The following is a 12311-nucleotide window of genomic DNA, read 5'->3' on the forward strand; positions in this document are numbered from 1 at the left end:
AGCAGAGCTGCAAATAATGTGTTTGCTAGACAAATTTCATTTCTCCTGTTCTGTTGAGTTACTTGTCTCACACCGGTAACTTTACCATCATGTAAAGTAAGCTCTCGAGGCAGAATCATCTTCCAGGCAAGATCCTACCCATAGCCTGGATAAGGTAATTTACCTTTCCATGTTTTTCTTTCATCTATAGAATAAGACATCAAATCGCAGATATCAAGGTATTTTATTTAGCTTCCTATGATCTAAATGCCCATATAGACAGTTTAGGAGGATTGATCCTACTGACATTTTTTCCATTTTTAATGGGAATCTATGTCATACAAGTTTTGCAAGTGCCAAGACTGTCTCCTAAGAGGATCCAGCTGTAGGATCAGATTAATACCAGTGCAGGCCTTGCTTAATAATGGCAGCAGGCAGATGTCATTGTATCTGCACGCACAGTAAGGTGAACACTTTTGGTGGTTGGTCTGGTGTCAAGAAAAGCAGCCAAGAAGTGACTTCTCTCCAAGAAAAACATTGGAGGGCAGAATGGCTTTCTACAGGAATTGGGCTGCAGAGGACTTGGGTAAAGTATTTTTCTGGTTAAGCCAATTTCAGAATGTTTGGGACACCTTGAATAATAATTGTCCAGAGAAGCAAAAAGGTGAGAGCTACTATTGAGTCATATGCTATGAAAACAGTAAAACATCCTGAGACAATTCTTGTGTGGGGTTGCTTTTCATCTGAGGGAGTAGCCACAGTCACAATTGTGCCCAAGAACACTGCCATGAATAATATCTAAACATCCTCCCAATGAACCAGGAGCAATTTGGTGATGAACAATACTTTTTTCCAGCAATATGCACCCCATGTTACAAGGCAGAAGTGAGAACTAAGTGGCTCAGTGAACAAAATATAAAAATTGTTGGTTCATGGCCAGGAAACTTCCCAGATCAATCCCACTGAGAACCTGCTGGCAATATTTTAAAAAAAATCAGGTGGACAAACAAAAAGAAAGAAATTGTGAAAAGCTCAATGCGCTGTTTACACAAGAATGGGTTGCTCTCAGTCAGGATTTGGCCCAGGGGCTGATATCCAGGATGCCAGGGCGAATTGTAAAAGTTTTGTGAAAAAAGTTGTCAACACTAAATATTTGGGTCTTTGCATAAACTTGATGTATTAGTCAATAAAAGTCTAAAAGCTTATGAAGAGCTTACAATTCTACCTTCAGTAACCATACAAACATCTGACTGCAAAGTCTAGAAACAGTCTTGTGAAAAACAAAAATTGTGTCAGTCTCAAAACTTTTGGCAATGACAGTATATAATCACTAAGCAAAAATAGAGTGTGAACAGATGAATATAAAACAAATGCTGGATAGAAAGTGAAAAGGACTAAGAATCAAACATTATGGGCTCAATTCATTGAAAACATTGGCGTTTTATTATACAAATTTTTGGTGTTTAATTTTTCATTCGTGCCTTAGGCTTTTTAATTTGCACCAATATAAGTCTTTTATATGTGTGGGTTTTTTTTTTTAAAGGTCCGCCATTGTGGCAGGAATTTTAAAGTCGCAAATTTTTGTTTTGCTGCAAATGTATTCCAGCCCACACCTCCCTCCCCCAAGTGATTTTATGCATGTCATTTTTGCGCACATTCTGTGACATTTTAGTGGAACATGTCTTTTTTTTTCTCTACTATAAAAAGGTGCAACAAAGGTCACACAAAAATGAAAAGCATTTTCATTTCATGCAAAATTCATGGTCCACGTGCAACATTTTCTCGCAAAAAAAAAACAAAACCTAAAAGCACGCCTGAAAACGAACAGACTAAAAAAAAGTGACTTAAAAAAGCCTCACAGATAATCAGGCCTTTAACTAAAGTGGTTTTAAAAAACATGAATATATGAAGTGTCTGTTATATAGATAAAATGTATGCATTGTAGAAACTTAGGCAACAACCCACCCCTTAAAAAAACTTTAATAAAATAAAAGTGAAATTCCAGTGTTCCAAGTTAGCGTCTATTTAACAAAATGTATCCACAACATAGTGGAGAACAGAACATGTGGCGAAATAGCAGAATTTGAGGTAAACTGGTTTTAACGGCCTTACATACAGGAATAGAAAATCATGGCCATACTACAAAAATGATCACTTAAGTAGAGTTGGTGCAAATTTATCTGTACGTCCCATTCCACAATGGTCTATGCTTGCTGCACAGGTCCGTCTTACAACTTGCCGCCCATGGTTTTCTTTTGATTAGCCAGCCTTACGCGAAGCCAAGTGACGCAACGCACATAGGATATCGCACCAGACTGGCTACTAAAAAAAGAAAAAAAGTAGTTGATGCCAGGAGGTAAGAGTGGTACTCCGTATCCAGTGTAGCCACCAGAGACCACTGTCAATACTGATGGAAAGGGACATGCAAATCGATTTGCACCAACTGTACTGAAGAGGTTTCCCAGGGAAATACTCTTTACTGGTTAATTAGAGGTGCGTCAATAGCTGGGTTCCACAGAATCTAAAGGCTACAATAGCACACACTTTTCTGTAAATCCAAAATAATTTCTGGGGAGAATAGAGGTGTACAGGAATCATTACAACAATAGAAGGTAATAGGCTGCCTTCTTAGTCTGGGAATAAGTAGGGTTCCCATCAGCTGGATACAATAGAACACTTTTTATAACATATCTGACATATCCCATTTCTTTTCCTGGAAAACCCTTTAATGATTTAACAGAATTGCTTTTACACTGCAACCAAAACACAGAAGCTTTCTTCTAACACTTCATATGCAGTTCATGTAATGAAAATAAACAACAGTCTGTACATTTTATTAAATCTGGAAAAAGTATGGTATGACAATGGAAATATTAAAAGCAGAAAAAAGGGAAACATTTCAACCAATCCAAATGCCAACTGTGAAGGTACAGGATTGAGATAGTACAACAAATGTTTAATGATTGCATGGACATTTCCATTTTAGCTGCAGGTGTTATGCTTCTCCCATAGCTGTATGAAATGATCAGATGTATGTAGTAAATCCCAGCCTATTAATTGGAATAATCTACCCTTCCAAATGCATTAAACCATAAGAAAAAGAAAAACTGAAAAAATACAAAAACGAAAAGAAAATACAATTTACACTTTGCAAATGAGACGTGAACAGAACTACGATTGAGGGGAAACCTGCGCTTTTCTCATGGAACGCAGAGCCTTCTCTCGTAAATTCTTCTCCAAATCATCCAGAGTTCCTTCTCCGTCACTTTCAGTCTCCTGGTGGGGGGAAATGTATAGGATTTTTGTTTAGGGAGGTACACGCCCGGCATCAGTAGAATTTTTATTACGCTGCAGCAGAAGACAGAAAAGGAGGCAGAACAGTGATTGGTGACCAAAAACTAGTCAATGGGGCCCACTACACTACCCACCACCCAATTCAATGTGTGCATGAGAAAGGATGTTTCTATACAAACAGCTTTAGAAAATTATTTTCTAGGTGAGATTGGGGTGGGGGCATCTACATTGCCAGGACAGGGTAGAACAAGAACCTTACTCACTTTCTTGGCTTCTGTGTCCACTTCCACCTCAATGACCTCTGGAGAGGTGGCGGCAGCAGCAGTAACTGCTGCAGCAGCTTTCTCTTTCTTATGTTTTTTGTGTTTCTTGTGCTTCTTTTCTTTTTTATGTTTCTTGTCCTTTTTCTTCTTTTTCTTTTTCCCTCCACTAGCTTCCTGATCCGACATCTAAAAGTAGAAAAAAAAAGACATTAAAAAGGTAGCATATTAAAATTTAACAATAAGATACACACAATATGTTGAACACTACTAAACAGAAAGCTCCAAATAAGATAATAAAGAATACCTGAGCAGGAGCTGGGCTTGGTGTGGTGCTCTTGGCTTTCTTAGCTGGTGCTGGAGCTGGAGACCAATTGGCAGACCTGGATCGAGACCTAGATGGTGAAACAGTTTGTTTTTCAGGAGCAGGCTCAGGGGATACAGAAACAGATCTTGATGAAGAGCCCCTTCTAGGATGTGGACTTGGAGAATCCCTGAAAAGGTGGGGAAAAACATGTTACTATAGAGTTAATCAGATAACAAAACAAGTATGCAAGTAAATTAAGGAGATTACTTTTTCAGTTTCTTCGGTTCTGGTGTTCGGGATACTCGTCGAATAGGTCGTGTACTTGGGGAGGGGGACTGTTGGCGCCTAGGAGGAGAAGGCGATGGTGCTCTTCTATGTGCTGGAGGGCTCTCAGAGTTACGTGCAGCTCTTGGACGTGGAGAGGGTGATAAACGTTTAGGTGGCAGAGGAGACCGTGCCTCCCTTCCAGATCTGTTTGGAGATGATACCTTCCTGTGCTTCGATGGTGACAGTCTTTTTCCTCCAGGAGATCCTTTATGTTTTGGTGGAGGTGAATGTGATACTCTGTGTTTTGTTGGAGGAGGTGACACGGATATTCTACGTTTTGAAGACTGTTGAGCAAGTGGTGAAGAAGTTCTTCTCTTAGGAGGTGGGGAAGGAGAGTATCGTCTTTGAATTGGGGGTGAGTACCGTCTTTGTGCAGGTGACTGCCTTCGAGGAGAAGGGGATCTAAGTAAATTGCAAAAAAGGTAACTTAAAATTGTGCAAAACAAATAAGGTTTTCGATGTTTTTCATGTCTTTCTATCTAAAGATTTGGCATGTATAAAAATAGCAAAATGAGCTTTACTTAACAAATGCCGCTCCAGCATGCCACTGGTGACAATGCTCTTCGGCTGTACTTAAGAGACGTATCTACGGGGGGGAAGAAGGGGGGTTGAAGCAGCCGGGGTATGTGCCCTGGGCACAGCCGGGCAGGCCTAATGAGGCAGTCCGAGGTGTCTTCCCCGGCTGCTGCATTCTGTTGCCCACGGACTGAGAGTCGGCCATTCTCTGAGCCAGCTGTCAAGCGGAGAGCCGGCTCAGAGGGCCAGCAACCAGTGTTTAATTGTACTCGTGTCCTTCAGACGTGAGTACAATTGAAGCTCAGAGCGACACCAGCAGCATGATCAAGATGTGATCACGCTGCTAAAGTAAGTCGCTGGCGTAGCAGACAGATGCGCACACTGGTGGTAAGTGCACCACATTAATGGAGCTGAAGTCACCAAAGATGGGGGGTATCTTTTCTGCGTTGGGGGGTGGTGATGATGGGGGGCATGTATAGGTACATGGGTGCAGACATAGTATGTTGAGTGGGGGGATATGTGTGGGCACAGTATGAGGAGTGAGGTGAAAAATGTATGCGGAGTGAGGGTGATGGGATGGGTGCGGACACAGTATGAGGAGTTGGGGATGTGTGAGGAGGCAGTATGGAAAGTGAGAGGGTAAATGTGTGAGGAGGGAGGGGCAAAGGTGTGAGGAGACTATTGAGGGGAATAGTGCGAGGAGACCGTATGGAGGAGAAAAAAGTGAGTGGGCACAGAATAGAGACGGAGTAGTGTGGGGGTTGGCATGGGGGGGACAGTATACCAAGGAGACTAGGTCCTAAAGGTGGGGGAGGTGGGGTGGGAGATTGCGGGGGGACAGTGTGAAGAGGGGGCCCAGTATGGAAAGGAGAGGGCAGTGTGGAGAGCATGTACCATAAGAGGGACAGAGTGTGGGTCATATTTTGTGCAGGGAATAGTGAGGGGTAATTATTCATTCAGGGGCTCGGCGTAGGGCAGATATTTTTATTCAGGAGCATTATAATGACACTGCTATCTTTAAAGGCATAAGATAGGCGTCTGCAGAGATTAGCTGTGGATGAGAAAACTCATCATGGCGTCCGGACAAGTGGAAGAAGAAAGAACGACCCCAGAGACAATGTCATCTATAAGGTACCTGGATGTAAATGTTTTTTGTGATACTGACTAATTCTCATGTTTTTATTTATGTTAGGAGCATTAAAGGGGTTGTCCAAGTTTGTGATGTCAGTCATTCTCTGACTTCAGAATTCTCACACAGTCAAGATTCTCTCGTGCCGGCGATTTGCATACATGCGGTCACGTGCCAACTAGACTTGCGTGGCCTCACTCAATGAAAATTAACTGAGCTGGGCCGGACACGTCTAGTCGAAGTGTGGCCAGAAGTATACAAATCGCATACTTGTGCAAGGGAGAATTCTAAAAGTGTGCAGTGCCTGCGCTGTGAGAACTCAAAAGCCTGCAGTCAACTAGAGTGACTGCAGACTTACATCTCAATCCTGACGAGCGCTTTAATTATAAAATGAAGCCCTGTAGCCAATCCTAACAGCGTGCAATATATGGTCAGGATTCAGCTCTGCTTGCTGGTTCCAGCAGTCATCTCATGGCCACTTCACTCATATGCGATTTTCATACTTACAGTCACGTGACAACGAGCTTCTCTTCCTGCTTCTCTCAGTTTTTCACTGAATATTGAGAGAATTAGGCAGAGCAGCTCGTCAGCACGTGAATAAGCGTGCAAATCACATATGTGCTTGGGGAGGTGGGAGGCGCTAGACTGAATTCTTGCCCCGGATGCCAGAAATCCTAGATACACCTCTGCTGTAGTTGCTAGGTCAACAACTGCCCTCACCGGTCTTGCGCCATCTACATGGGCATCACCGTTGAGCCTAATGTTTGGTTATAGCAGTCATGTGCTGTAACTTTGACATCATTGCCACAGACCTGTCAAATTTACAAGCGCAGCAGCAAACAAGTAACACTTGGGAGAGGTAAGGGGGCAATGACGTCTCCTTGTTATTGTTACACATACCAAGCCTTTAGACAAAACAAAAGCAAAACAAAATCTTAAAGATGGAAAACCCCTTAAAACTTGCAACTACCACATGCTGTAACTCTAGTACAGATGGTTGCATGTGTTTTTCAACAAAAGAACTTACAACAGGGCTTTTCAGATGACAATCTATTTGAGTGGAAAAGAAGCCATTTTCTAACGGTCTGTTAAAGCAGTCGCAACAATTGTTTTAGTCTAAATACGTGCATTACGTAATATAAGAACCATAAAATACTGATTAGTCTTCACCGGTTTCTTGAATCGCTCTGGCCCTCTTCTCACTCATGTAGCTGAAATTTCAACTAGCTGGATCACATGGTGTGTGTGTGAGCTGGAAGTTGGTAAACATTGTAAGCCTACCGAGCCTCCTTCTAACATTTCATAGACAAACAATAAAAGCAACTCCCAATTCACACAAACACCAGTGTAACCCAGCAAGAAAGAATTAGAGTCAAATGAATGAGCAAAGGACTGAAGCAGCGTTAGAAACGGGTTAAGATGGTGATCAGTATTCATTTGTACTTACATTACACAACACAAGTACAGTGGTGGCCAAAAGTATTGGCACCCCTGCAATTCTGTCAGATAATACTCAGTTTCTTCCTGAAAATGATTGCAATCACAAATTCTTTGGTCTTATTATCTTCATTTAATTTGCTTGCAAGGAAAAAAACACAAAAGAGAATGAAGCAAAAATCAAATCATTGATCATTTCACACAAAACTTCAAAAAAAGGGCCGGACAAAAGTATTGGCACCCTCAGCCTAATACTTGGCTGCACAACCTTTAGCCAAAATAACTGCGAACAACCGCTTCCTGTAACCATCAATGAGTTTCTTACAATGCTCTGCTGGAATTGTAGACCATTCTTCTTTGGCAAACTGCTCCAGGTCCCTGATATTTGAAGGGTGCCTTCTCCAAACTGCCATTTTGAGATCTCTCCACAGGTGTTCTATGGGATTCAGGTCTGGACTCATTGCTGGCCACCTTAGAAGTCTCCAGTGCTTTCTCTCAAACCATTTTATAGTGCTTTTGGAAGTGTGTTTTGGGTCATTGTCCTGCTGGAAGACCCATGACCTCTGAGGTAGACCCAGCTTTCTCACACTGGGCCCTACATTATGCTGCAAAATTTGTTGGTAATCTTCAGACTTCATAATGCCATGCACACGGTCAAGCAGTCCAGTGCCAGAGGCAGCAAAGCAACCCCAAAACATCAGGGAACCTCCGCCATGTTTGACTGAAGGGACCGTGTTCTTTTCTTTGAATGCCTCTTTTTTTTCCTGTACACTGTATGCTGATGCTTTTTCCCAAAAAGCTCTACTTTTGTCTCATCTGACCAGAGAACATTCTTCCAAAACGTTTTAGGCTTTCTCAGGTAAGTTTTGGCAAACTCCAGCCTGGCTTTTTTATGGCTCGGGGTAAGAAGTGGGGTCTTCCTGGGTATCCAACCATACAGTCCCTTTTCATTCAGACGCCGACGGATAGTACGGGTTGACACTGTTGTACCCTGGGACTGCAGGGCAGCTTGAACTTGTTTGGATGTTAGTTGAGGTTCTTTATCCACCATCCGCACAATCTGGTGTTGAAATCTCTCGTCAATTTTTCTTTTCCGTCCACATCTAGGGAGGTTAGCCACAGTGCCATGGGCTTTAAACTTCTTGATGACACTGCGCACGGAAGACACAGGAACATTCAGGTCTTTGGAGATGGACTTGTAGCCTTGAAATTGCTCATGCTTCCTCACAATTTGGTTTCTCAAGTCCTCAGACAGTTCTTTGGTCTTCTTTCTTTTCTCCATGCTCAATGTGGTACACACAAGAACACAGGACAGAGGTTGAGTCAACTTTAATCCATGTTAACTGACTGCAAGTGTGATTTAGTTATTGCCAACACCTGTTAGATGCCACAGGTAAGTTACAGGTGCTGTTAACTACACGAATTAGAGAAGCATCACATGATTTTTCAAACAGTGCCAATACTTTTGTCCACCCCCTTTTTTAGGTTTGGTGTGGAATTATATCCAATTTGGCTTTAGGACAATTCTTTTTGTGCTTTTTCATTGAAGACAAATTAAATGAAGATAATAATACCAAAGAATTGGTGATTGCAATCATTTTCAGGAAGAAACTGAGTATTATCTGACAGAATTGCAGGGGGTGCCAATACTTTTGGCCACCACTGTATGTAGACAGGTTTAGTGAATAAAAGATTCTTGGGAGTGCTTCTTTAAGTGACAGGATGAACAAATATTCAGACTGTCACTCACTGGTGTCCACTGCTGCAAAATCAAGGTCACTGACTGACAATGGCATTGCATACTAGACCGGGTCATGTTTCGAACACCACTAAAATTAGTAGTAATATTTTTTCAGTGCCTTCCAGTTTCAGATGAGTGCTAGAAGTATCTGGGCATATGTTACTTAGGGCATAAGCGGAATTTTAAATTATCCAACTAAAATTAGTAATTTAGTTTCAGACTGAAAACTCACCTGCGCCTTTGTGGAGAAGGAGAACGCCGTCTCCTTGGTGGGGGAGCAGGAGAAGGGCTGCGTCGCCGTCGGGGTGGGGGTGGAGTTGGGCTTCTCCTCCTTCTGCTGAAAAAGGAAACATAAAAGTCAAGCTTCACTTTATGATTACTACAAAATTATTTATTCCATTTTAAAATGTATTTCTATAAAAAGCTCTGAACATGTGCTATGGATTTATAAAAGAACATACACTAGCCACTGACACCATTGTCTAATATTAAAGCGCATGCTAATGTACATGGAAAAAGAAAAGTGAAGGATACAGGAATTATACTTTTTTAAAATTTTTTTTAAGGAGGCCAGCAGTGGGAGGTGGGGTGTTTGACATCTAGCAAAATTAACCATCAAAAAATGACTTCATACAGAATTAGGCCATGTCCACACATTCAGTATTTGGTCAGTCTTTAAATCAGTATTTGAAAGCCAAAGGAGTGGAACATTCAGAGGAAAAGTAAAATAAAAACACATTCACCACTTCTGTAATTTCTCATCCACTCCAGGTTTTGGCTTAAAAATACTTTTGTCAAATGATGAAAGTGTGAACGTGGCCTTAAAAAGAATATTCTTCCGTTTAAAGGGGCTATCGGGTCTTGTGGTGAAAGACCGGCCACATTCCAACTAGACAAGCTTGGCCTTGCTCATTTCACTTGTATCGATTGATGTTGAGCACGTCTAGTTGGCATCAGACCTCGTGTATACAAATCACATACTTGCTACCACGTGATCGTCCGGTTTCGGCAGCGTGCCGCGAGGTTCAGTAACTGCAGATTTTCATCACAAGACCAGACAACCCCTTTAAGCATTGAGTTTTTCTATGTAAAGGTATATCAGCTTTGCACAATAGCTTTCTCCCATAATGCACAATTTCTAAAAATTTGTCAAGATTGCAGAAGACAGACATACTTTTAAAGTCCAGTCACAAAACTTTTGCTATCTTGGGTGGGGATTTTAGGAGAAAAAAAAAGGAGATTTTTGTGTACTCACCATAAAATCTCTTTCTCTTAGCCTCTAATTGGGGGACACAGGACCATGGGTGTTATGCTGCTGTCCACTAGGAGGCGACACTATGCATAATCTGAAAAAGATTAACCGTGGCTCTTCCTCTGCAGTATACACCCCTGGACGGCATCAGCCTTCTCCAGTTTTGTGCAAAAGCATTAGGAGGAACGTAACCTGGATAACATAACCATGCCTATAAGAAGGCAACTATGTACGAGCTCAAGAAAACAATATGAGAACTCAACATAACGTCCCGGAACGGGCGACAGGGTGGGAGCTGTGTCCCCCAATTAGAGGCTAAGAGAAAGAGATTTTACGGTGAGTACACAAAAATCTCCTTTACTCTGTCGCCTCATTGGGGGACACAGGACCATGGGACGTCCCAAAGCAGTGCCTGGGTGGGAAGCAATGGACGAATATTGTGTAGACGGGCCCCTACAATTGGGGTACCGCTGCCTGCAGAAGAAATCTACCCAGGCTCGCGTCTGCTGAGGACGGGGTATGAACCCTGTAGTGTTTGGTAAACGTGTGTAGGCTAGTCCAGGTGGTTGCCTTACACACTTGTTGTGCCAAAGCCTGGTGCCGAATGGCCCAGTAGGCCCCTACCGCACGCGTAGAGTGTGCCGTAATACCTGCTGGAAGAGGAGAATTTTTGAGGCGGTAGGCCTCTTGCATGGTGGATTTGATCCACCTGGCAAGGGTAGCTTTGGAAGCTGGCAGACCCTTGCGGCTGCATTACAGAAGCAAGAAAAGAGAATCAGACTTCCGGAAGGGTGCAGTCCTAGACACAGATACGCAATGCTCTGACAAGGTCAAGCGTATGCAGAGCCTTCTCCACTGTATGAACCGGGACCGGACAGAGGGATGGCAGTGAAATTTCCTCATTGAGGTGGAAGTTGGACACAACCTTCGGAAGGAAGGATGGGACCGTAAGGAGAACTACCTTGTCCTGGTAAAAAGCCAGGAAGGGCCGTCTGCAGGAGAGAGTGCTGTCAGTTCAGACACCCTGCGTAGCGAGGTGATTGCCACCAGGAAAACCACTTTCTGGGATAGAAAGCGGAGTGGGACTTCCCTAAGGGGTTCAAAGTGTGTTTCCTGCAATGCTGTCAGCACCAGGTTGAGGTCCCACGTTTCTAGTGGTCGTCTGTAGGGGGGAACCAATCGGGAAACCCCCTGAATAAAGGTCCTTACTTGCGGCTTGTTAGCAATGCACCTCTGAAAAAGCACTGAGAGAGCTGACACCTGGCTCTTAAGGGAGGCCAGGGACAGTCTGGCCTCCAGACCCGATTGGAGAAACCCCAGTACCCTGGGGAGGGAATAAGGGAATGGGGTCTGGCCACGAGATTCGCACCAGGTAAAGAAGGCTTTCCAGGTACGGTAATAATTAATAAATAATTAGGATGGTTGGAACTCCTCCTTGCTTGATCTTCCTCATCACTCTGGATATCAGGGGGAGAGGTGGAAAAATGTACAGGAGCTGGAACTGGGTCCAGTCCTGAACCAGGGCGTCCGCTCCTAGCGCCCACGGGTCGTGAGTTCTGGCCATGAAGTTGGAGACCTTGGCATTGAAGTGGGATGCCATTAGGTCCACGTCCAGAGTCCCCCAGCGATGGCAGATCTGTTGAAAAACTTCGGGATGGAGAGACCACTCTCCCGAGTCCATTCCTTGCCGGCTGAGGAAGTCTGCTTCCCAGTTGTCCACACCCGGAATGTGGACCGCAGAGAGAACCGAACCTGTGTCTTCCGCCCAGTGGAGAATGTGCCACTTCTCGCATCGCCTGGGCACTGCGGGTCCCCCTTGGTGATTCACATATGCCACAGCCGTGGCATTGTCCGACTGTACTCTGATGTGAGAGGCTGCTAGTAAGTGATGGAAGGCTCTCAATGCCAGGAGGATGGCACGAATTTCCAAGATGTTGATGGGCATGGTCGGTTCCGCTGGGGACCAGTTGCCCTGTGCTCTGTGGTGTAGGTGCACCGCACCCCAACCCGTCAGGCTCGCGTCGGTGGTCAGAACCTTCCACTGACCCGTGAGAAAGGATTTCCCCTTT

General features: G+C 43.6%; 1 protein-coding gene across 7 annotated transcripts in view; it reads right to left on the reverse strand.

Annotated features, from left to right (window-relative positions):
• Positions 1–1944: 1944 nt before the first annotated feature.
• SRRM1 (serine and arginine repetitive matrix 1) overlaps positions 1945–12311 on the reverse strand; it is a 48397-nt gene continuing 38030 nt past the window's right edge. For 6 of the 7 annotated variants that reach the window (XM_073665823.1, XM_073665821.1, XM_073665822.1 and 3 more), the window contains 5 exons: positions 9223–9327; positions 4108–4569; positions 3841–4027; positions 3537–3722; positions 1945–3255 (listed from right to left, as the gene is read on the reverse strand). In XM_073665823.1, the coding sequence (XP_073521924.1) occupies positions 3151–3255; positions 3537–3722; positions 3841–4027; positions 4108–4569; positions 9223–9327 (1045 nt within the window). In that variant the 3' untranslated portion in view covers positions 1945–3150. Of the gene's footprint in view, positions 3328–3536; positions 3723–3840; positions 4028–4107; positions 4570–9222; positions 9328–12311 lie in introns of all 7 variants that reach the window. The other variant, XM_073665824.1, reaches the window with a different exon arrangement.

Source organism: Phyllobates terribilis, unplaced genomic scaffold (genome assembly GCF_046119375.1).
Source record: "Phyllobates terribilis strain yellow unplaced genomic scaffold, ASM4611937v1 Scaffold_2__4_contigs__length_985480577, whole genome shotgun sequence".
Lineage (NCBI taxonomy): Eukaryota > Metazoa > Chordata > Amphibia > Anura > Dendrobatidae > Phyllobates > Phyllobates terribilis.